General features: G+C 36.1%; 1 protein-coding gene across 1 annotated transcript in view; it reads left to right on the forward strand.

Annotated features, from left to right (window-relative positions):
• The window catches only part of LOC148946947 (uncharacterized), a 305,387-nt gene that overhangs the window by 33,175 nt on the left and 245,407 nt on the right, over positions 1 to 26,805 (forward strand). Inside the window, exons 7-9 of the mRNA XM_089096755.1 lie at positions 1,065 to 1,253; positions 4,878 to 5,045; positions 16,877 to 17,069. Coding sequence (XP_088952881.1) covers positions 1,065 to 1,253; positions 4,878 to 5,045; positions 16,877 to 17,069 — 550 coding nt within the window. The remainder of the gene's footprint in view (positions 1 to 1,064; positions 1,254 to 4,877; positions 5,046 to 16,876; positions 17,070 to 26,805) is intronic.

The following is a 26,805-nucleotide window of genomic DNA, read 5'->3' on the forward strand; positions in this document are numbered from 1 at the left end:
AATCTAAGAGTGAAAAGTTGGCCAACACATCCTCTACACTTCCTAAAACAACGCTGTTCTTCTCTGAAAACTTAATATACAGTATCTCTAAGTCCAAAAAGTATCATCATACTAAGTAATTTGATTCCTACAGAAACCAAGCTAATGCATCTATAATTACCACACTCACTCATATCACCTTTCTTATGGAAGCGTTTAATCAGAGTTTTCCTTAAAACTGCTAGGTGCTTTCCCTTTTTAAAAATCCTATTCATAATCCTTGGTTACTTATCTCTAACCTCACAACCCCTATATTAAAAAAATATCATCTACCACACAATCAGCATCTGTGGCCTTGTTATTTCTAACCCTTTTAACATTGTATCTAATTCTTCCTCACAAAATAAATCTTCCTTTACATCCAAAGTGTCAAACTTTTTCATTCTTTTCTATATCTTTTCCTGTAATTCTATCCCGGTTTAGCACATTCTCAACATGTTCTGTCCATATCTAGACATTAGATACAATAGTGACATAAGTATAAAATGTAAAACTTTTCCATAATTATGAAACTATTCTCTTCCAAATCCTACTGTTGAGTTTGGGATTTTATTATTCCAAGGCATTGATTAGGTTTTTAATGCTCATTTGTTAAAATAGATGGCAGAATCTGTGAAGCTGATCATAAAGTAGAGACCACTTGATGCTTAACTAGGCATTGTGAACGTAGCAACTATTTTCTAGTAGAACACTAGAGTGAGTCTAAGTGAAAGAGGAAAATCAATGAATTTACTTGCACAACCATCAATTGCCTACACGGATCTAAATTTTCTGGGTTATTGGTAGTCCGTATCGTCGATTTCGTCTACATTTTTTTAATGGTCACATCCATCGTCTCCTACCTCTTCCTCAATTCGTATCTCTTCATTAAAAGTTTGGCTCCTAGATTATCGATTGAAAACTTGAAGATGTTAATCTTTGCGAAAGAGAGGAGAAATATATCTTGTTGAAAATTAAATATATTTCAGTTGGAATTTATGACCTATTCTGTTTTAAGATTGTTTCAAAGTATATTGTCTCTGTAGATATAGATGAATGTGCATCAAATATAGCTGAATGTGACTTGCGTATAGAAAACTGTATCAATCGACCAGGAGGGTACGAATGTTTCAGTAATAGTCTTAAGCCCCACACAAGGGTTTCAGCAACAGATACTGTCGCAGCAATACGGTGTGATGCTGGATATAAGCCATCCACTGACGGCCTTTGTGCAGGTGAGCTTTTTTTATTTCGAAGAGTTTGTTCTTGTTCGTAATCCTAATATGCTAAAGTCACAAGTATGTTTTTCTATTTCATTATATATGAAATTTATCTTTCTTGAAATCTATCATTCTTATCTTTTTCTATTTATCTGAATAGATTTTCACGTGATAGGTCTGTTTGATTTGTTTTTTTTTTGTGAATATTGATATTTAATAAAAATGAATTTTTCTCTCATTATTGCCTTTAAATAATTTTAACCATTTTTAATTATTTTTTTAATGCAGCGACATCGTGTGAGATGGTCCTAAACCGATTCGTTAACTTTTGCACATCTTCTAGATTTACCCTTTTTGCTAAAATTCAGTCACCATCTTTTTGCTTTTATTTTATAATAAGACTCGTGCTGCCTATAGAATCTCGTATGCTGCTAGTATTGACAATCTTCATATTGATGCATGATACGGTTGTAGGTTTCAAGGGATAAGGGTTTTCTGGGGTTACTTCTGTTAGGAATTTGTTCCACGTTGCAACTGATTGCCAAATTAGGCTATACTGTTTATCCTCCTGCTTGTGACTTTCCTGATGAAAATAAGCAGCTCGAGAAACGTTACGACAAAATACTACCGTGGTTTCATCTTTGAAAGGAATCATTATTTGAGGTCTCCTCAGAAAGAGAGAAATGTAAGCTTTGACTGTATTTTTTGAATTGTAGTTACCACTTCAAGACGCTTCGAAAGTAAGCCATGGGATTTAGTGACCAATACATTTTGGAATCACGGTACTCTTATTCCGCCTCAAACGGTTCCATGTCCAGGAATACAAGCTGTACTATCTTTAGATGCTTACGACCTTATAGTTAGATCTCAAAGCTGCTTCAGTGGAACTTTGTGGGTAGGCCCAGTCAAGCACATTCAATTATGGGCATAAGCCAGGAGGTGTAAAATTGTAGAATAGAGACACCAAGAAGAAGGTTTTCTGCGCTTAATGACACCTAGTTTTCAAGAATATGATGATTTCAGTTTATTTAAGTAGTCTGATCTAGAGAGGTCTGAGGAAATATCTAGCCTTAGAACGTGTGAGGACTGAACCTTGACAAAAGATTCACATTTGAAAATGAGTTACAGATTACATTAACGGATTAGGGAAAAGGAAGTTTTCGGAAGTACCACCCTCTTTTCTTTTTAGAAAGATCTAAGTATGTGGACTGAAAATGGGCCTTAAAAACTTTCTATAGTACTTCTCCCGCCTTATTCTTATAGAAAGGTTGAAAGAAATGGGCTGAAACAGGCTTCAACATCCTCTATTACTCCACCCTCCTTCAAAATACATGCTTTGAATAATCCTATTTATTGTTTAAAGAAAATACGGATAAATGATCCAAAAGCATGGTTAAACAAGAAAAGTCAAGCTTTAGCGCGAAGAGGGATGATAGCGTGAAAAGGGCTTAGAGGGATGGCACCTGGCCTCATAATTATGATAAGCCAGATATCATATTAGAAACGAGCAATAGATCAGCATATAACACGCTTGTTTATTCAAATGAAAGCAAAGAACATCTTAAAACTTACAAAGAATGGAGCTTGTCCTTGATAAAAAAAAAGTTCGTGGTAACGAACTGTAAATAAGTAACGAACGGTTCAATAGTAACAGAATCGTTAGAACTGTTACAATAGTAATAGTAACGGTTCTCTAGAAACAGAATTTTGATATCAATAGATACAACAAAAGAACCAGCCTATTAAGCTGATTCCAAACTTATAAGATTTAACAAGCTTAGTGTTATCCATCAAAACTTACAATCCTGAGAAAATTTGCCTGATTTTTTAAAAAGAGGGGAGGCACCACCTAAAAGTCATAAAATCAGAATGAAAACACTAATATTGGATTCAGTATGTCAGAGAATCCTACTGTAGAAGTTGCAAGCTCCTATATGCAAAAATATAGAATTTTGCATTGTTTTTTTTTTCAGAAGAAAGATCACGTTTATTTGTTTTTTGTTAATTTTTCCCAGGGTTGGTCGTATCGATATAATGGCTCCACAAGATAGGGAGATGGTGATTTTAAACAATAAATTAAAGGTTCTAGTTCCCTTTTTAAGTGACCAAAAAGATTGAACAGCAACAAACCCCCCGCCCCCGAACTTTTTCCCCCAAAGTCGTTCGGTCAAAATTCTGAAATAGTCATTTTATTCAGCATAGTTTAAAGATCCAATAACTGTACCTTTAGGGATAACATGACCCCCCACAGCCCTTGGGAAGAGGCTTGTAAGTTATGAAATTTGCCCATTGTTTATGTATTGTATTGCTTATGTATTGTATTTGTAATTGTATGGAAGTACACAGACAATTTTACAGTGGAGGGATTTGGCAGAATTCCCGTACGAATTTTTTTTATTTGTTTTACATTCTGTTTGCCAACTAAATTTTGAATGTGGAGATTGTCCCGGGGGAATTGTCTGGGGGCTATTTTCAGCTTGTTTGGATTTCTGGGAAAAAATTTCCACGGAAGAGGAGATTTCTGGAATGATCAGGAAAATGACTAGAAATTAAAGTCTTTTTCAAATGAAAGTATGCTAAAGAGAATTTCTATGGCTGAATCCTTCACAAGAGATTTTACAGAGGGGTGATTTTCAGAGAGGATGGGCATTTTACGGGCGAATTGTGTTTTAAATGGGAAGAAATTTCCACTGAGGAGTTTCTCGTGAGGGGAGGGAATTTTTCGTGGAAGGTGAGCCAGATTTACCGACATTATTTGAAAAATGACCGGAAATCAAATATAAAAACAAGCTTTTTCGACTGAAAGTAAGGAGCAATTTTTAAGCTCTAAACGAACAGAAATTATTCCGTGTATGGAGGGGTTGCCCCTCTCTTCAAAACTTGTTCTATACCTTAAAGTTTGGCTGTTTGTTCCAATTTTGTAATAACGGCTCCTGAAACACAAGGGCATTTTTATTCAAATAGGACGCTTTTATTATGTGCATTATTATCGCTCAGAAAGTGGATGAATCTGAAGCCAGTGAGTCCATTTGTACAAGTAGCTTGTTCTTTTTGTGCAAGTTACAGTTGTAGCACTGTAACAAAATCGTATGCTCCATAGGGAGCATAAACCTTAAAACAATAATGTTAAAAGGAACAATACAGGACAGGCTCAGGTCATAAATTACAATCCTTATTAAACACATTTTGATTTCTCTTGGGTTTTAAGGGACGGACAAATTATATCTTAGTGTACATATAAGGTCTTGAGTATGGTAGCAAATTTATGATACATTTGCGTGGTTTGGGTCTCTGTGTGCATCTTTTATTTTACTCTCGTGCTGAAATTCCATTTTCGTTCCAAAAAAATCTTCAAACTCACCCCTTCCCGCCACCAAAAATCCTCATTTCAAATGCTAAGCTTAAACAAACGGCTGAAAAACTTTCACAAAGATTGATTGATAAGTTCATCTGCAGGCCAAAAGAAGGTTAAATATTGACTCCAAGTTGTTATTTTGTCAAAGAAAAAACTTGACTATTTCCTATATTTTGTTAAGACTTGAGAAATTTCAATAGCCATTTTTGTGTCCGTATATTATCATTATTGTCAAATATCTATCAAACCGTAATGACCAACAAAAGAGATATTATCTCTCTTAGATGTTGACGAATGTGCTGAGAAGTTGCATGCCTGCCTGCCAGATGTGGAAGAGTGTGTTAATGAGAAAGGTTCATACAGATGTGAAACTTCTGATGCTTATTTCGACGAGCTAATAAGCCGCTGTCCTATGGGCTTCATATTCGATGAAGATCACGGTGTGTGTGAAGGTAAGAGTACCACCCGGTTATTTCAGCCAACTTTAAAAGAAAACAACTGATACTATAAACGAATCGAACAAAAATCGTCTTATTTACATTATCTATCAAAACTTGTGTGATAGATACCCTTATCATTTCACGATTATAAAAAGAGTGCAAACTAATTGATTTAGAATAACCCCACATTCTTGGTCATAAGCCTGGTTAGTTTTGAAATAGGGGAATAAGTGTTAAATAAACCAAATTTTAAAACTTTCAAATATTTGGTAGTTCTTATTTAAAATGTTTTTTTAATTTTTGACTTTATTGTTTATAATGCATGTCTTTATGTATTTTATGCTGATCAGCCACATTAGAAGAAATTCATCTTTAGTCAACGCAAAGTAGTCCTGAAACCCCAAATTGTAAGCCACAAATCTTGGCTGTTTTAAAAATGGCAATAAGTATTAAATTCACCAAATTGAAAAAAAATAAATAAATGAAACAGCTAAGGCTTCTGTATAAAAAAAGCTTTTCAGATTGCCTTGCTGTAACTGATATAATTTGTCAATTTGATTAATGTTTGAAAATTATTATTCAGAACTAGGGCATAGGCATAGGGAACATCTTGTCTAGGAGGGACAGCCCATTCTGTGGGGGGGGGGGGTGGAGGGCTTTATAAATTGCTCCCTAGGTCCTTTGATTATAGGTCCTTAGAAACTTGTCATTCTATATTGCGCTAAAACTTGGTCTTTAGTATTTTCCATATTCTACTTTTCCGGCAATAAACCCACTATCCTACTTCCAATTTTCAGAAAACACAAACACCATAAGAGTGATTTGACAAAAATCACATTGCCGTTAGATAACAGATTCTTGCTCTAAGAATTCAATCCAAAAGTTTAAGGTTGGGCAATATTAAATATCAAAATTGGTACACGGTAGACCGTCCCACGATTGGCACGGCTCCCGTTTAGCCAAAGCAAATAATCTCAATATAAAAAATTATGGGGACTTCTGGCGGATTATAAAAGCTCTAACAGATGAAAGTGTATGATTTCTAAGTATCTGGTATAGATTAATACTTTTACCAAAAATATCAGATTGGATTACGTTTTATGGTAATTAGACCTGGAATTTTGTTCAATGTTTGTCTGAAGGCCAACGCCTAATTACAAAATACTACAAAAACCATAAACTCACATTGTATTCTGTTATTAATTGCCGGTCTTTTGGCAGCTATCGAGACGTGCCCACCTCACTCGTTTGCTGTTAGCATTTTTTCATCCCGCGGGATGGCGAATTCCCAGGTTCAGCCACAATACCTGGGGTAGATTTGGAATGCCCTACCATGGTGTCCAAAAGTGGGCTATACTTGTAAAAGCTGTGTAAACAGCATACTTTAAAGTTGAAGGCAAGCTCAAAACCCAAAACTTGATTTCTGGCGTTTTTTAACCCTGTGAGACCAATAGGTGAATTGAAATTCTGTTTTTTCCTGTGAAGTTTCATTAAAGATAAAATGCTTAAGAGTAAAACAGAGGAGAAAAGAAAGAAAGGCGGCAGGGATCCAGAAGAAAAGAAAACAGCAGTTTTTTTTCTGGTTTAGTCGACCAATAGTCAGTCGTATTCTCTGCAAGTGCCATGGGTGTCCTTAGAAGAACGCTGCAAGATTAAATGAAGCTGAATATCCCTCTACAAAGTCTGGGAGTGAGTTTTTTTTACACCCTGTTACAAGTCATGATAAATATTTACAGAGAAACAAGAAAAAGGATTAAAAACTTATTTGAAAAAGATAGCTGATCTGCATTTCGACTGTACTCCCGTAGAAGCACGTAAACTTGCATACACTTATGCTATTACCAAGAGTATAAAAGTACCGAATAACTGAAAATGCAAAGGTGGTAGAGACAGTGGAGGAATTGTAGGTAAAATTTGTTACCGTGGTTTTATGGGCCACCATAGAACTCTATTAGTAAGAATCCCAGAAGGTACAAGGTTAGGACGGGCAGCTGTTTCCAACCGTCACACTGTAGGAGCTATCTTTGACAACTTGGAGCAAGGACTAGATAAACACATCTTCAGACTACAGAACATTTGTAATGGTAACGAACTGTGTCTGAAAAACATCCACAAGCCTGGTAAGATCATTGCACAGCGAGTCCAGAAGTAAGTAGGGAAGATTAGGTTAGCAGAAAGAGGTCAATTGACCCCGTTTTGGGCTGGTGATAGTGCATTGGGAACACAGTCCCTCCTTTACTTATTTCCCCCGGAAAACAGTGTTGGGAAATTTCGCTCAAGGGAGTCTTACATGGAATCATCAGCATCGGCTCAGAAAATATTTCTTGATGGATGACTGCCTCCCATTTTTCACTTTACTTGCATCATTTTATGAAAGTCAAACCCTCCATACAGTCACCTGTATGCTACTTCTGAAAATAGATAACCAGATCAGCCAATACACCATTGAATCGATTGGTCTAGCTAAAAATGATGATGTTGTACTTTTAACTGTCCCTGCCCACACTAATCACAAACTACAGTATCTAGAAAGGAAGTCATGGGGCTCCTCAAGGCCTACTACAACCAGGAAGCCGCAAGTTTTATGACTGCCCGTAAGTGTAAAACTATATCAGTGTTTAACATTGTTGAGCTACTAGGGAAAGCATATCCAAAGGCTTTCGCTCCTGAGAATATAATCAGTAGATTCAGAGCAAAGGGGTCTACCCCACCAACAGAGATGTATTCAAGGATTATAAGTTACTTTCGTCACATGTCTAAGACAGAATACCTACCACACATAGTGAAGCACTTACCAGAAAAGTTTCTATGCTCAGTACAAGTCCTGTACAACATTTAGACTCTTTCTTTAACATTGACCTCGAAACCGACGCAGCACAGGTTCTGTCTCTAAATGAGAAGTGAAGGGCAGCAGATGATTTGTGAAACGATATCGTCCATGCAAACCGCTTTTCAAAAGGCTCAACACGAAAAATCAAATGGAAAAAAAATATGAAAAGTTAGAAGTGCTCACTGACACCCCTGTGAAAAAACGTATTACTGCTGGGATAAAAGCTGTATCTACCAAGAAAGTCCTAGTTTTGGAAAAGAAGAAAGTATGAAAAGTGAAAAGACTAAAAAGCAAGTTACAGCAAGTTAGAAGTGCTCACTGACACCCCTGTGAAAAAACGTATTACTGCTGGGATAAAAGCTCTATCTACCAAGAAAGTCCTAGTTTTGGAAAAGAAGAAAGTCAGAGAAGTGAAAAGGCTAAAAAGCAAAAGGTATGTTTCTCGTAACAAGTTTTGCAGTTACAGGGACGATTTTGCCGTAGATCACCCTGTATACAACAACTCCTCAGACTCCAGTAGTGGCGCTGAAGACGAGCACCCTACCAGCAACTTCCAATATGATACTGAGAAGGGCAAGTCTGGTGGTTACACTCTGGTTGAACTGAAGAGCAAGAAAGGGAATCCTTTTCACTATATTATGATTATTAGAAGTATGTACTAAAGTACTTAAGGCCGACTTTCTGAAAGAGACCGGAGTAAGAAACTTGGCGCTAACTGACGAGACGAATAGTGTCTTAAAGACAGAAGTTAAAAGATTACAGTTACATCAGAAGTTACATCAAGATTAGTGGAGCGGCTTACGTTTGGTGTTGATCAGTCAATTTATAATTTGAAATCAATACCCTTTATTTTTTTAAACCTTACTGAAATCCTTAATAATCTTGCAGCTGAAAAACAGGTTTTTATGTTTCCCTGGCCGCTTTTCAGATTCTTTTGCCAGGTGGCCGAACGTAAGCCAGAATGGGCCGTATCAGTACCGGGGCGGCCCAGGCTCGGCACTTTTAACCACTTGGATAGAGGCATCCAGGTGGAAAAGTGATGAAGTGTTTATAATAGTCTTTTTCAAAGATGGTTTTGAATGAGTTGCATTTGCTTTGGCATACTCAGCAACTTTTTATCGCTTGAATAAATTCCTGGAGAATTAAAAAAGTCAAAACTTGCCGATCGTGGGCCAGTTTCCGATATATATATATATATATATATATATATATATATATATATATATATATATATATATATATATATATATATATATATATCAGAAAAAAATCAATATTAAATATTGAAGCATATATATCGATATCGCAAACGAGATTTCAAAATTTCTGTTGATTTCTAGTTTTTTCAACAATCTACCAGTGAGCATCCAAAAGAAAAATTCTGATACACAAAAACTTCTCGTTAATATCTAGTGTAAATTTGAAGTTCTAGGGGGGACAGATGCCTCCCTTCCGTATGCCCATGGACTAAGGGTATATGGAGAGAACGGTTACGAGGACTACGTTTCACTGAATAGGGAGGAAAGGTTTCCAAAAGCTGTGCTGTTTGCCAATCAAGCTGGGGAGAAACAAGAGGCTGTTCGAAAAGATTTCATGGCAGTGAGAAATTTATTGAAGAGAATAATGATCTAAACATAGTGAGTTTAAGGAGGAGTGTGATGCAACCTGGCTGTGCAATTAGATCATATTAATAGTTTTAGTAAACCGCCTGCAAATTGCATTTTATACAAGTGTAAATTTAGATCGGAGAACTTTATAAAAACATCTAAAATGCCAAATATATTTAATTTTTCATAAAGAATCGAAATGTATGTAGATATCCACGTTATATTTTGGGGCTACCCGTGCACCCTCTCTCTCTAAGACGGCTGCTTATATATCATATTGTGGTTTCAAATTTGGCATATCTTTATTATTTTTGAGTGTATAAAACTTTTGACTGGGATAGTTTTCAAATAGAACTTTACTGCCAAATGCTTAGATGTTTTTCAAGGGAAATCTACGTATCAAACATTTTAAGGAGTTGTCACTTGAAGTTGCTCTCTGTGTACCCATACAAAGAGGTATATCGGTATCAAATAAGCATGGGCACTGTTTCTGTTTTCTGTTTCTGTTCTGTTTATGCAAAAAAACAGAAACAGCACAGAAACAGATGACCTGTTTTTTATATACCTGTTCTGTTCTGTTTCTGTTTTTATAATAGCTATTTCGTCCTGTTTCTGTTTTTTCCTACCTGTTTTTCTTCTGTTTCTGATTTTATTTAAGTGATGCGAGATTGAGATATTTGAGAATTTTGAACTTACAAAATGATTTCTAAAACATATTTTGAAATTGTGTAGAAGCGTGGTTACGCCTCATGCAATTTCTAGAATTGAAACGTAAGTAAAATGATGGAACTCAGTCTGTCAAGCGCATCAAATAGTGTTGCTTGTTTCAGCTAGGCAGAATTAGGGACTAGGAGTCAGATACTAGTAGATATTTGCTTAAGTGTTAGCAGTGGTGAATCCATGGAGGACCCGGCTCCCCCCTCCAAGATTTTTTCCTGCACCCTCATTCCTTACTTTTTTTCTTTTTTTTCACTCCTTTGTTTAGAATAACTTTGTCAATTTCGTCAATTATTGGTACCTTTGTACCAATATTATTATTGGTACACACTGGGTCCCCCCAAGATTTTGCTCATTGGTGGCTTTGTCACATTAGGCCTCGCCAGTGATTTTACTTTAGATCCGCCCCTGAATGTTAAGACGGTAAAGGTGCAGTTTAAATTCCACTAAAACGACGTATTGCTTATAGTATATTATTCCATCAATTGAGCAGGAAAGTTGCACAGTTACTGTCCAGGAGAAGCAGGATATAAAAAATCACTTGTTACTGTGTAACCTGGTTATAGTGGTAGGGGTAGGGCCTCTGTCTCCTACATTACATGGGAAATAATTTGCACCTTTAGCCGCGATAACTTTAATCTAACTGTTTCTATGGAATTTATGCTGCTAAATAACATTGACTTGCTACGATTACTGTGCTGACCTATACATGATAAATACTGATTATTAATTTGTAAAATTCTCTTAAATGCTTAGTCAGAGAGCAATGTAATTGTATTGAAGTCTTGTCCGGTAGAAATATAAGTTTTTGCTAGCAAATCGTTATTGCATCAACATAACAAGATAGCCAAATATATTTTTTCTCATGTTACTAAAATCATCTCTAAAATCAATAGAAATCCTTTCAAGATGAAGTGTACAGTTGAAATTAGCTGATTTTCTGGAAGGGCCAAATACTTATAAAATGCTAATATACTTTTCTTATTCAGTAGGATGCCCATCTTCCGGTGAACACAGTATTTTTTACCATACAGCAAAAGAAATTCAAAAAAGTAACACTAAGCGGTGAATTATTTCATGTATCTGTCTCATAAATAGCAATTACAGACAAGCTAATTCCCGTAAAAATTAATATTGTGCTTCAAATGCTCTAAGTTGGTATGAAACCGTAGTTGGGATATGTCATTTTGCTTTTATAAGCAGACAGATTCTTTGGCTTATTGTGCCAACAAAACAGCTCAGGAGGCAATTGGTCCCTTTCCCCCTAGTGATACCAGTGAGGTGAAAGAGGTCAGATGGCTACTGGAAGGTGCTTCTAATTTTGTAAAAAATCCTAAAATCAACCTTTGTGCTAAGAAAAGCATGATGTCATCTTCTGATGACGACGTGGATGTTCCAACTAAAACTTCTAAGCTATGTCTCTGGGTATCCCATTTGAAAAAGGAATCACAGAAAGTATCAGGTGCAATTTCTGCAATGTGTCTCTAAAGGTTAAGGGAGCCTCTACCACGACATTTATATACCATCTTAAAAGGTAGGATATAATTGACGTGCACAAAAATAAAGTATATGTGGCTGGTGCTGTAAATAACAAACCCAAACCAAATAAAAAAAATATATATCAAGTCAGGCTGCTGCCCTAAAGAAAGCTCCCAATAGCAAAGCAAGTGACACAGAGGATAATGAATTAGTGAAATATAGAATAAGAAGAGTAGACATACAACCCTTCCTTATTTCTAATCATGGGCAGCGCGATAGCGCTGCCTAAGTAAAGAACGATGTGGGCACAATGTTTTTTTGTTTTTTTTCCTCCATACCTGGGCACTTCGTATCACATCCCTCGGGACGAGGGTTTTAAGTTATGCCCTGAGGGCATATAAAAACGATGTTGGCACAATGCATCATTTATTATTTTTTTCCTTTAGAGCAGGGCACTTCATATGGAAAGGGTCATCGTAGAAACTTCAAAAGGGGCTCATTCGATTGGAAATTGAGAGTTCTAGTGCCCTTTTTAATAGTCGAAAGAGATTGGAGGACAACTAGCCCCTTCCCACGCCCATCATCCCCCCAGACATCCAATCAAAATTTTGAGATAGCCTTTTTGTTCAGCGTAGTTGATTTCTAGATAGAAAATATGTTTTTGAGGAGGACAATCTCCCATAACCCTCAGGGCAAGGGTTTTAAGTAATGCCCTAAGGGCATATAAGGTTTTTATAGAAGGCGTTGTCGTAGAAACTAAAAAAGGCTCATTCGATTGGAAATTCAAAGGGCTAGTGCCTTTTTAATAGTCGAAAGTTATTGGAGGGCAACTATCCCCCCCACCCCCCAAGCCCATCATTCCCCCAAACAAAACCAATCAAAATTTTGAGACAGCCATTTTGTTCAGCGTAGTTGATTTCTAGATAGAAAATATGTTTTTGAGGAGGACACTCTCCCATAACCCTCAAGGCAAGTTTTTTAAGTTATGCCCTGGGGGCATATAAGGTTTTTATAGAAGGCGTTGTCATAGAAACTAAAAAAAGGCTCATTCGATTGGAAATTCAAAGGGCTAGTGCCCTTTTTAATAGTCGAAAGTGATTGGAGGGCAACTAGCCCCTCCTCTAAACCCATCTTTCCCCCAAAACACATCCAATCAAAATTTTGAGTTAGCCATTTTGTTCAGCGTAGTTGATTTCCAGATATAAAATATGTTTTCGAGGAGGACAGTCCCCCACAGCCCTTAGGGCAAGGGTTTCAAGTTATGCCCTGGGTGCATATAAGGTTTTTGTTGAAGGCGTTGTCGTAGAAACTTCAAAAAAGGCTCATTCGATTGCAAATTCAATGGACTAGTGTCCTTTTTAGTAGTTGAACGTGATTAGAAGGCAACTAACCCGCCTCTCACGCCCACTTTTCCCCCAAACACATCTAATCAAAACTTTGAGATAGCCATTTTATTCAACGTAGTTTTAAATTCTGGAAATTAGGTCTTTAAGGATGACAACCCCCCTCTCCAGAGCCGTCAGGGCAAGGGTTGTAAATTATGCCCAGGTGGCGTATAAGGTTTTTATATAACGCGTTGTCGTAGAAACTTCAAAAAGGGCTCATTATATTGAAAATTCAAAGGGGTAGTGCCTTTTTTGATAGTCGAAAGTGACTGGAAAGCAACTAACAGCCCTTCCACGCCCATCATTCCCCAAACACATCCAATCAAAATTTTAAGATAGCCATTTTGGTTCACGCAGTTCAAAGCTAGGGAAATTGCACCTTTGAGTATAAAACTCCCCTCACTATCTTCAGGGCAAGGGTTAAAAGTTTTGTCCTGGGGGCATATAGGGTTCTTATTCAAATCCTTGTCGTAGAAACTTGAAAAGGGCCCATTCAAATGAAAATTCAAAGGGCTAGGGGAATTTTTAATAGTCGAAAGTGATTTGAGGGCAACTAACCCACCTCTCACGCCCATCTTTTCTCCAAATGCATCCAATCAATATTTTAGATAGCCATTTTATTCAATGTAGTTGAAAGTTTCGGAAATTAGGTCTTTGAGGATGACAACCCCCCCTCCAATAGCCCTCAGGGCAAGGGTTGTAAGTTATGCCCTGGGGTATATAAGGTTTGTATTGAAAGCGTAGAAACTTCAAAAGGGCTCGTTCAATTGGAAATTGAAAGGGCTAGTGCCTTTTTCAATAGTTGAAAGTGATTGGAGAGCAACTAACGCCCCTCTCCCGCCCGCCATTTTTCCCAAACACATCCAATCAAAATTTTGAGATATTCGTTTTATTCAACGTAGTTGAAAGTTCTTGAAATTAGGTCTTTTAGGATTATAACCCCCTCAGAGCCCTCAGAGCAAGGGTTGTAAGTTATGCCCTGGGGGTATATAAAGTTTATATAGAAAGTTGTTATGGAAATTTCAAAAAGGGCTCATTTGATTGGAAATTAAAATTGCCCTTTTTAATAGTCGAAAGTGAGTGGAGAGTAATTAACCCCCCTCTTACGCCCATTATTTTCCCAAAGACATTCAATCAAAGTTTAGAGATAGCCATTTTGTTCAACGTAGTTGAAAGTTCTGGAAATTATGTATTTAAGGATGACAAACCCCCCAGAGCCCCAAGGGCAAAGGTTGTAAGTTATGCCCTGGGGGCATATAAGGTTTTTATAGATAGAGTTGTCGTAAAACTTCAAATTGGGCTCATTCAATTGGAAATTGAGAGGACTAGTGCCCTTTGTAATAGTCGAAAGTCATTGGAGGGTAACTAACCTCCCTCTCACGCCCACCATTCCTCCAAACACATCCAATAAACATTTTCAGATAGCCATTTTGTTCAACGTAGTAGAAAGTTCTGGAAATTAGGTCTTTGAGAATGACACAACCATCCCCCCCAGCACTCAGGGCAAGGGTTATATGATATTCCCTGGGGGCATAGAAGGTTTTTATTGTAAGTGTTGTCGTAGAAACTTCAAAAGGGCTCATTTGATTGGAAATTGAAAGGTCTAGTGCCATTTTCAATAGTTGAAAGTGATTGGAGAGGGACTACCGCCTCTCTCTCGCCCAACATTTCTCCAAACACATCCAATCAAAATTTGAGATTGCCATTTTGTTTAACGTAGTTGAAAGTTCTGGAAATTCAGTGTTAGAGGATGACAACCACCCTAACAGACCATAGGGCAAGGGTTGTAATTTATGCCCTGGGGGCATATAAGGTGTTTATAGTAAGCTTTGTCGTTTCCAAAAGGGCTCATTCGATTGGAAATCGAATGGCCTAGTGCCCTTTTTAATAGTTGAAAGTGATTGGCAGGCTTGACATTTTTATAGTAAAGATAGATGTGGGTATAATGTATTATTTTTTGTTGTTGTTGTTGTTTAGACCATGGCATTTAGTACCGAAGGAGTTGTCATTCGAATTTCGAAAAGGGCTCATTCGATTGAAAATAGAAAGGGCTGATGCACTTTTTAATAGTCGAAAGTGATTGGAGGGCAACTAATCCCCCACCCTCCCATTTGCCCATTATGTTTAAAAACTAATTGTTGCCTTAAGGTAAAATCAAAATGCTCTGTGGTAATGCCCATTCCCAATTAGGCATCTCAGCAGTATCCCAAGAACGACTGAGGGTATTTATGTTTAGACTTTTGGGACTACTTCTGCTCCTAAAATTTAACCAAATCAAATTAGCTTAAGTGTATCCAAGCTATCAAAGAAAGTAAACAGATTTTTTTTGTGAATGGTATCAAGTTTTCCATTTCAGGTCAAATAGAGGAGGTATGAAACTAAATCAAATAGTACTATTTGCGTCCAGATTTTTAAAAGGGTGTAGGTTGTTAAAAATTGCTGAAAATTTTTCTCCAGCATACAAATATTAGGCCAAACTATAAATTCTTAAAAAACGAAAAGATTTAAAGTATTATTTTCTTTTTCCCTGAAAAGACTATGTCAATATAAAACGAACAGAAATTAATTAAAAAACTTTTTCCACAAAATAAGTTTTTCAAAGAAAAGTAAAGAACTCCATTAAACAAAAAATGCAAAAATAAAAAATAAAATCAAATAATCTACCAAGCGTGTAACTACCACAAATCAGCATCGATAAATAAATGAAACCCAAAACGAACAGAAATTACAATAAATAACCGAGTCAAACTCAAAACGAGCAGAAATTAACATAAGTTAGGCGCTAAGCCCCTATGCCTTTCCAAGGCCAGAACAAAAATTGCATCTTAATGAAAAAAATACAAATGAATGTGCATTGTCAGTTTAATATAAATATACTGATATTTAGTAATCAAAATTTTAATATTATTTTATTTATCAAATTTATAAAATTAAAAACAATTATACTTTTTCATTTAAGGCCAATTTCTTTTCAAGCCTTGGGAAGGCATAGGGGTTTATTTGAGGGGTACTATTTGAAAAATTTTCACACACATTGGCTTAGAAATAATTAACCTTAAAATTTTGCTTTAAGCAGTAAGGTAACAAAATATTTTTGAATTGTCGGTAAGAAGTGTCATTTTCACGTGCATTTTTCTTCTTTCTTACTTTTGTTTAAGATGACTTCCACACATCAAGATAGAGTGGGGGGTGGGGCCATGGTCTGGAGGGGAAAATTTCCCTCCCCCCCCAAATCAACTATATGCTCTGCTTAAATACTAATGACTTTGAGCTGACTGCGTAATTTCATGCTGAAAAAATTTTTTTGTCCAAATGTCTCGAATAACTAGTATTTATTATAAACATAAAATTCTATTTTTGGAATGGCAAAATGGAAGAAAATAACCATAAAGAAAAAAATGATAGCGATATTTATGTGCGCAGACAATTTTTTGCCCCTATATTAGAAAAACTGTTCTTTTTTGAGGAAAAAATGCTGCAATAGTACTACGTTTTCTCAAAAGTGTTACCACCACAGAAAAGCACTACCCAGGGCAAGAATAGTTTTTGATAAAAAACAGCGGTTTAAAAAGCTGATTTTTGATACAAAACAGCGGGTTTCTGTTTTTAGAACAAAAAAGATAAGAAACAGTAACATGTATTCTGTTTTTTGTTGACCTGTTCTGTTTCTGTTCTGTTTTATTCAAGCCCTGTTTATTTTTTTTCTGTTTCTTCAGAAAAACAGAACAGTGCCCATGCGTAGTATCAAATTATGGTATAGACATTTAGTGTAAAAATAATTGTATCATAACAGAAGCGATGCATAACTCTCTTTGATATTAATAGATATCGATGAATGTAAGGAAGCTGAAAGTGTTGGCTCTGACTTATGCGGGCCAGAGAAGGTATGCGTCAATAATGATGGGAGTTTTACCTGTGATGTTCTCTGCCGTCCAGGATTTCAACCAAATAATGAGCAAAGTCACTCGTGTAAAGATATTGATGAATGTCTAAGAAACCCATGTAATATAAATGAAAGGTACGGTGTTTTCTTTTATCTGCTGGCATTAACACATTTGAAAATTCACCAATAGTTCTGTCTCTGTCTCTCCCCCTTGTTCTGCCTGTTTTTTTTTTGTCTCTCTATTTATCTATCTATCTGGCTTTCTGTTTGTCTGCATGTATGATTGTCTTTATATTTGTTTCTTTCTCTCTATGTCTTTGGGTCTCTCAGTATGCATGTTGGTCTGTTCCTCAGTCTGTCTGTTTGTCTCTTCCCTATATATTTCTTTCTCTCTCTCTCTCTCCCTCTCTCCCTCTCTCTCTCTCTCTCTCTCTCTCTCTCTTGCTCCAGATCTCTTTCTTTCTCTCATCCTCTCTTTCTTGTTTTTATGCATTTGGAATCATGGGCATATGTCATTGAAAGAAGTATTAACGCATCTTAACACATTTGATTCTAATCTGGAACTTTCACGTTTCTAACCCTCTCCCCCTGTGTATAAAGATGTGTCTTTATATTATTGGTAGTTCAAATTTCGCGAGTTTTCTGGCAAGCCATCTTGATCCGTGTAACCATTAACTCATGGAAACAATTATTGAAAAAGAGAACAAACAAATGAAGACAATATGGCTGTATCTACTTGTCTTCCCACGAGAGCTTCTGCTGAAGAAGAAAAGTAAAATATAGCCCTACCTCTAGAAATCCCTGAGCTAGGTAACCCACACGGTAGAAATGGATGTGAACACATCTTAATTGTCATCTCCAATGTAGAAATATTTGCAATTTTCTCTATAATGCTGAGCACAAAACGGAAATGTGGTAAAGCTCTTGCGTTGTCTTTAATAAATACCAATAAGCCTTCAATTATTTATTCATTTTTTTCTTTTCCCAGGAAAACTTAGTTTGAAAGGGGTCGTGGAAACTTTGGAGGGGTTTCATTTGATTGGAGGTTGCGATATCCCAGGAACGGCTAAGGTATTAAGTTAACTTTTTTGTGGAAGGTTGAGGGGTATGTCCAACTAAATCAAATACACTATGAGAATTCAATTGACCAAAATGGCGCATCACGTAATATCTCAGTAACAGCTAAGTTGCCTCCTCAGCAATCACCTCTTGCTGGCCCTGCTCATGCTAATCTTAGTCCACAATTTGAGCGATGGGAGGTGTAATTTTAATTTAATTTCTAATTGTTTTGGTTTTTATTTATTCTTTGATGGTAATTTCCGGTCGTTTTGAGTCTGAACTCTTATAGTTCTTTGTGTCAGCTCACCTCAGGGGCGGATCTAGAGCAAAATTTTGGGGGAGGCCCAATATGACAAGGGCACCAATGAAAAAAAATTTTGGGGGCGCAATGGAACAAAGGTGTCAATAGTTGACCAAATGGACAAATTTATTCTAAAAAAGAGTAAAAAAACAGGATAAGGGGGCGCCAGAAAAAATCTTGAAGGGAGGGGTTCCCCGGCTATCTCCTGAATCTACCAGTGGCTCATCATAGGTTTTAATATGGCCCTTTGCTTTGGAAAACTTCATCGTTTGAAAATGTTTTTTTTTAAATTAATTTTAGTTTGTTTTAATTCACATAGTTTTATCGGTGGTTAATATTAGGAGCAGTTGTAGATTTTTCATTTGCTTATACATTTTACCTCAGCACTTGGAAGTGAATGAATTCTAATTCCCATTGGGGTTTAAAGTGGGATAATTTTTAGGAAGATTGGAGGAATAACATATTTGGCTACCCCTCATCTGAAAATTAGAAGTTCCCCTGCTACTTCCTTATGTTCCTTCTCCCACGTAACCTGGAAATCTCAGCTTTAACGCCAAGGCTATTCCCAAGTATTAGCGTGGTAAGCCGTCTGCCACCAAGTATTGTATTGGCACCGACAATGGCACCAAATTGTATTGGAATGGTCGGCGGTCCCCGCTACTGTACCGTAAATATAGAGTATGTTAGTACACTATTACGGTTTACCTCGCAAAAAAATGACGGTATGTCTCGCAAGCTCTTTTCCTACCTTTTCCGGGTTCCTGGAAAAATAGTCTACACGGCTGTAGAAAATAGCTTTCTTATATTCTTCCAAAAGGGGCACAAAACACATATATCCACTTTCTAATACAGACTCCTTAAATGGGGTCTCAAATGCAGACTAACTATTAAAATACTGGTTCAATACAACGAACTTTGCGTAGGCGTGGACCTTAGATTTGCCCCAACCAATCAGCTAAATAAAATTTCAAATCTCTGGCTTCTTTTGAATAATATTATCTTTCAATGGCTCAGACTCGGAAGACAAAAATAGATTTAATCTCAAAGCTTACTTATTCAGATAGAATCTAGCTTAGCAGCGAGAGTTTAACTTATAATTGGAAATTACCCTATAGGCAAATATAATCACAGAAAAGAAAACAGGTCATTTATCTCAAAAGAAAGAGAACAAGAAGTAAAACCCCAACACCTCCCCCCGTAAGATAAATGACCACCCACGTGCCAAGCTGGTCCACCCTTACAAACATAAACGCTGAACTTCAACTTCAATTTCAACAAAATCCATTTGCCTTCTTTCTTCCACCAGCGCCTGTGCTTTCACCGCTTAGCTCTGGATCTGTCTCCATCCACACGTCTCTGCTGTAGAACTACCATGGTCTCTATCGTATGGTATCCGCATGAGGTTTTGAGCATTGAAGTCCACCAGATTAGCAGAAAATAATCGTCCTTAGCATGATTAACATACAAATTTTAATTTCCATCGATGGGAACAAGACTATATCTTAATTCAATAACGAATTGCCCCTTGGCATAAATTGAAATCATGTATGGCCAAAAATCCAAAGGCCATTGAAAAAAATAGGGGTACAGGGAAATCAGCTAAAAGTTTGAGCAAATTATGAATCAGTTCATTCTGGTTTCCCTCTCCTGGGACAATTAAATCAAGAATAGGCGTTGATACTAATTGAAGATGAAATTTTGATACAGAATAAGGTTTGCCGGAAATAATTGTCGGTTCCCATGAAGAGTAAAAACTATGAATTGGGTTACCGAACAACTGTTTGGGTGAAATATGAAGTGACTAGGAGAGAGTATCCCCCAAGGACTCCAGATCAGAGAGGCAAAATATCGATAACAGGGTTACAACTGGCCAACCAGTTGTCCGTTGAGTGAATCGTCCATGATTCATTGTTCCCCAAAGGGGTTTCCCCCAAAGAGATTACATCTCACTTAGAATTGAAAGGACTAAATGTCAGATTCCTTCCCAAGTTTTTCCAATCCAACCCGACATTCAATATCACCCAATCTTTCCCCAACCTGTTGTAGGTCGTACAACTCTATTTTGTGATCATGTTGTTTTATTCCCCATGGGTCTTAGACCTCTTTGGTCCTTCTATTATTTATTTGTGTTAGCTAGGCATAGCCCATCTAATTTTATATTCTCAACACATACATTTTTTCACAATTTATATTCGGGAATTCTGATATGCCGTCAGAATTCCCGTTATCTGACGCCGGTCTTGATTTTATTTCGAAATCGTATTATTGTAAGCACAGGGCCTATCGCGCATATCATCGGTTATCTGGCTTCATTATATGTAGCCATCTTAATGGGTTGTGATCTGTCATCATTTTAAATTTTCATTCATATACATAATAGTCAAGTTTTTTTTACCGCATATACTGTTGCAAGACAAACATTCTTTTTCAATTGTGCTATAGTTTACACCTGCTTTTGACAACATTCTGGATATAAATATGATTTGATATTCCCCATCCTCAAAATCTTGAGATAAAACTGCCCCTAATCTGTAATCTGAAATGTGAGTTTGCAACACAAATGGCAAGGAAAAATCTGGATTTCTCAGTATTCTTTCCCTACAAAGAGCGTCTTTTAGAGTATCAAATGCATTTTGTTCAATTTCTGTCAATTTTACGGGGTCTAAGATATTCTTTTTGTTACCTCCGTCAACGGTGTCACAATCGTTGCAAAATTTGGTACAAGTCTTTGATATTATCCCGCCAATCCCAAAAATGACCGAACCTTTTTGTTTGTATTTGAGACCACTGCGTTTCTAATTTTTTCCGTTTTTCCCTTAATGGGGTTATAATACCGTTCCTTATTTTGTGTCTCTCACTCTGTCTCTGACTGCAGCAATCTACATTTTTCCACATTCAAAGTTAATCCTACTATCCTCAGCCTAGTCAACACCTGTTTCATATGTGTTATATCTTCATTGAACGAGTTTGAAAAAACTATAATTTCATTGAAAAACTATAATTTCATCTGAGTAGGCTCTTGTATATGGTAAGGATTTTAAGATACAATCTGCTAGTCTTTGTAATGTTTCTGGTACAAAAGTACTTCGGTACATCCGTAAATCGGTAATGCCTTAAAAGCAGTTTGTACTTTGTAGTTAAGGAAGGGCTGGATTAATATCACTCTATTTTCTCTCGGCCATCTGTTTAATTCCGTGTTTTTTTTTCAAAGTTGTAGAGATACAAATGTACATCTTCATTTTCTTTCATTGGTTGAAAGTTTATTGCATGCATTAAATCTACTGTAGACGATCTTGGAGGCTCAGGGGAATTTCTCCTTGCAATTATTTCCATTAGTCATTTTCGTTCCTCTCTATCTTTCTCTCTTCCTTTTCTATCTTCCTCCTATTTTCGTTCTCTGGCTATTACTGCAGCCTCCTCTTTCTGCTCTCTAGCTATTCTAATTTTTCCTCTTTGTGCGCTCTAGCTACTCTTTCAGCATCCGTTAAATTTAACATACTTTGTGGCATATCTACATCCCCGCTTTTTCTGTGCGCCCCTGCTGGACATTGAGCTTTTACTATTCCTGCTACTCGGTCTGCTCTGATTCCTCCTGTTATTACATTCTCTTAATTCATTTTCTGAGTCTGTTCATTCTATAATTAAATTTATTTTTACCCGCAACTCCCCAACATTTTGAATAGCATCTGAAGGGTGAGTTGGTTTTGTTTTCCTTGTATTTTCATATAGTGATTCCTCTTCATGTATTATAGCCTCTATTTCAAATTTGTGTTCTCTTGTATTACCGACTGTGTCTCCCGATTGTATTCTTAGTACTCCCATATCTGTTTCTTTTATCTGGGCTTCTCTTTTTGGGAATAATTCCTTTTTAATCTGCCGTATATTCTTTTCTCCCTTTACGGTTTGCACCTGAGAACGTCCTATTCTTGATTGTGTTTTGAAGTTCCCCCCTACACACGTGTCGGAAATGTCTATTTCATCCCCTGAATGATATACGGCTCCATCTGATGATGAATTCACTAAGGTACTTCTAGCGGGAGTGGTATACAGTTGTGAATCTGAATACGAGTTTTTCCGGTTCACTGCGGTAGCTTTTTTTGAATTCATATCTAATTCTATTAACTCTTGTCCCTTTTCTGACCTTGTATGCGTCTTCTGTCTACCTGCCATAATTTCGAAATTCAGTTATCATCAACTATTATTTCAGTCTAACTGAAAATCCTTTTTCCAATGTCACTTCTGGTCTCTCACGAAAAATTGCTGTGTCTCAATCAGGCTGGTATTTTTGCACACTAATTAGTTGCGCAATATATTGATTCATAATTTTTTTATATTATAGTCTAATTAGGCAATGCCCATTCAGATATTCGTAATATTATTAATTGATTTCGTATTTTTCCCACGAGTTTTTGATATGTAATCACAATAGGCTACTTTTTAGGCTAAATTTAATCGTCTTTTCGGGACACGCGGATCCTTTTACTATTAGTGGTACTGATAGGACCTTTATTGCTGTCACCAAATATTAGCGTGGTAAGCTTTCTGCCACCAAATATTGTATTGGCACCAACGATGGCACCAAATATTGTATTGGAATGGATCGCGGTCCCCACTAATGTACCGTAAATATAGAGTATATTAATGCACCATTACCGTCTACCATGCTCCAGGGTATGATAACGTGATCGAACGGTCAAACGGCCAAACTCTAGGCCAAGGTCAACCAAACCTGGGTCACCACTAATATCTCTTGCTATCTCCTTGGAGAGTAAACAGATCCCCCTGTCAATATAATAAATGAAGGTATGTCTCGCAAGCTCTTTCCATACCCTGTCTGGGTTCCTGGAAAAATAGTCTACACGGCTGCAGAAACTAGCTTACTTGTATTCTTCTAAAAGGGACACAAACACATATATCTATTTCTCAATACGTACTCCCTAAGCGGGGTCTCAAATGCAGACTAACGAAGAGGGGCAAAAGCGAAAGGGGGAAAAAATGGAAAAAAGGAAGGAAAAAAGAAAATATAGAATAAAAATACAGAAAATGATAATGAAGGCTAATAATCCTTATTAAAAATGTTGATCATGTTAAATATTTATAGTAGCAGAGTGTGTTTTCATCATTATTGTTTGGATAATAAATTAAAAAAATAAATGTCATTTTTAAATTAGTTTAGGTGACATTAAAGTTTTGAAATTATGTAAAAACATTATTATGTCACAGAGAGGAGAGGAGGTGGGATTTTAAAAAATTTTAAAAAGTTTTTCCGGTTCACTGCGGTAGCTTTTTTTGAATTCATATCTAATTCTATTAACTCTTGTCCCTTTTCTGACCTTGTATGCGTCTTCTGTCTACCTGCCATAATTTCGAAATTCAGTTATCATCAACTATTATTTCAGTCTAACTGAAAATCCTTTTTCCAATGTCACTTCTGGTCTCTCACGAAAAATTGCTGTGTCTCAATCAGGCTGTTATTTTTGCACACTAATTAGTTGCGCAATATATTGATTCATAATTTTTTTATATTATAGTCTAATTAGGCAATGCCCATTCAGATATTCGTAATATTATTAATTGATTTCGTATTTTTCCCACGAGTTTTTGATATGTAATCACAATAGGCTACTTTTTAGGCTAAATTTAATCGTCTTTTCGGGACACGCGGATCCTTTTACTATTAGTGGTACTGATAGGACCTTTATTGCTGTCACCAAATATTAGCGTGGTAAGCTTTCTGCCACCAAATATTGTATTGGCACCAACGATGGCACCAAATATTGTATTGGAATGGATCGCGGTCCCCACTAATGTACCGTAAATATAGAGTATATTAATGCACCATTACCGTCTACCATGCTCCAGGGTATGATAACGTGATCGAACGGTCAAACGGCCAAACTCTAGGCCAAGGTCAACCAAACCTGGGTCACCACTAATATCTCTTGCTATCTCCTTGGAGAGTAAACAGATCCCCCTGTCAATATAATAAATGAAGGTATGTCTCGCAAGCTCTTTCCATACCCTGTCTGGGTTCCTGGAAAAATAGTCTACACGGCTGCAGAAACTAGCTTACTTGTATTCTTCTAAAAGGGACACAAACACATATATCTATTTCTCAATACGTACTCCCTAAGCGGGGTCTCAAATGCAGACTAACGAAGAGGGGCAAAAGCGAAAGGGGGAAAAAATGGAAAAAAGGAAGGAAAAAAGAAAATATAGAATAAAAATACAGAAAATGATAATGAAGGCTAATAATCCTTATTAAAAATTTTGATCATGTTAAATATGTATAGTAGCAGAGTGTGTTTTCATCATTATTGTTTGGATAATAAATTACAAAAATTAATGTTATTTTTAAATTAGTTTAGGTGACATTATAGTTTTGAAATTATGTAAAAACATTATTATGTCACGGAGAGAAAAGGAGGTGGGATTTAAAAAAATAAAAAAAAAGTACAGACTAACGACTAAAACACTATTTCTATACAAAAAACTTTGCGTATGGGTGGCCCTTAGATTTGCCCCAACCAATCAGCTAAATAAAAGGACACATCCCCGGCTTCTTTTGAATAATACTACCTTTCAGTGGCCCAGACCCGGAAGACACAAATAGAATTAAATTTCGAAGCTTACTTATTGCGAAAGAATCTAGCTTAGCAATGAGAGTTTAACTTATGATTGAAAATTATCCTATAGGCAAATCTAATTACAGCAAAGAAAACATGTCATTCATCTGAAAGGAAAAAGAACAAGGGGTGGAACTCTAATACCAAGATATTGCAAATGAGGTATCAGAGGCAAAACTGTAGCGTTGCCTATAGTAAAGGCCATACGGCTCCAATGTTTTATTATTATTAATTAAAAAAAACTTTCCGAAAAATAAGTTTTTCAAAGAAAAGTAAAGGCTATTTTAAACTTAAGCTCAGCAGATACAAATACCTGTTACAATTCAAACTCAAAACGACCAGAAATTACTATTAAGGAATAAATGAAACCCAAAACCAACAGAAATTACATAAACAATCATAACAAAAAACATAAAACAACTAAAAATATAAATGAATAAACAGATCTTAAAGCGAGTAATGCTTAGATTGAATATGAAAATTAAGCTGAAAACGAAAAAAAATATTTTGCTATTAAAGTATAAATGAAGCTTAAAACGAACAGAAATTAAATAACAATCAATGCAAACAAACATACAATATATATTAATGTAAATGCATAAATAAATCTTAAAACGAGTGAAACTTAAATTGAATATGCAAATCAAGTTTGAATCGAATAAAAATAACTATAAACAAGAGTTTGGGTATCGCCTCACTGCAGAAGCCTAAAACCTACTGCGTCATTGGTACTTTACTGAAAACAATTCTTTCATTAATTAAGATTTTAGGGAATAAATATCAGCATATGTAGATTAAATTGACAACACACATTTTTTTTTTCAGTAATTTGAAATTTTTTTTCAGTAAAGTACAAATTATATTCTGGCTTTTAGAAAGCATAGGGGTTTTGAACCCTACTTATATTAATTTATGCTCGTTTTGAGTTTGACTCTAATATTTACTTTAATATATGTTCGTTTTGGGTTTCATTTATTTATTGATACTGGTTTGGGGTAGTTGTATGCTTGGTAGATTATATGATAATCCGGACGCCAGGTGTTGAAAGTGTGAATCATACCACGATGGAATGGGGCTGCTACGAGAATTAGCCTACCCTCCACCCCCTAAATTGACCATGCGGATTCAAAAATACCAATGGCACTCGCTTGCGAGTGGTTGAACACTCCGAAACTTGACATTTTATTATATTTTGGTGTTTCATGCAAGAAAATGCATGTTCCACAAAGTTTGAGGTGCAGTTTTCCGCTGAAATAGAAATGCCTAGAAGCCATAGAATGTTTTCATAAAAAACCAACACGATTAGTTAGAAAAAATGGCAGAATTAAAAAAAATGGCAAAACTATATGAGTCTTGAACAGTCTTGGAAAGTATAAACAAAATCAAATTGAATATTAGATATATAATGCTATTAATTGTTTTAAGATCCATGAGTTCAAGATTTTTTTTTTACTGTAATTTTATTTTCATTTTCAATGCTGTAAGAACTGGAAAAAAATAAATTTGTGATATACGAGTAATTCGTTTTCACTGAAGCACCAATGACGCAGAAGGCTTTAGGTTTTTACAGTTTAAGAAGGGGACAGTATCCAAATTTTCTTTGTAGTGAAACTATATTTGTCTTGCCTAATCTTAAAAAGAACTAATAAATTAAACTGAATATTTGATGCATAATGATATTAATTGCTAGAAGCTCATCAGTTAAAAATTTTACTGTAATTTTAATATTTATTTTCAATATTAAGCACAAAAGAAAACATTTTAATATAATTCGTTTTCAGTAAAGCACCAATGACGCAGTAGGTTTTAGGCTTCTGCAGTGAGGCGATACCCAAACTCTTGTTTGTAGTTATTTTTATTCGATTCAAACTCGATTTGCATATTT

The sequence above is a fragment of the Artemia sp. Qi Xiang Cuo genome, chromosome 11, assembly GCF_049724085.1.
Source record: "Artemia sp. Qi Xiang Cuo chromosome 11, ASM4972408v1, whole genome shotgun sequence".
Classification (NCBI taxonomy): Eukaryota; Metazoa; Arthropoda; class Branchiopoda; order Anostraca; family Artemiidae; genus Artemia; species Artemia sp. Qi Xiang Cuo.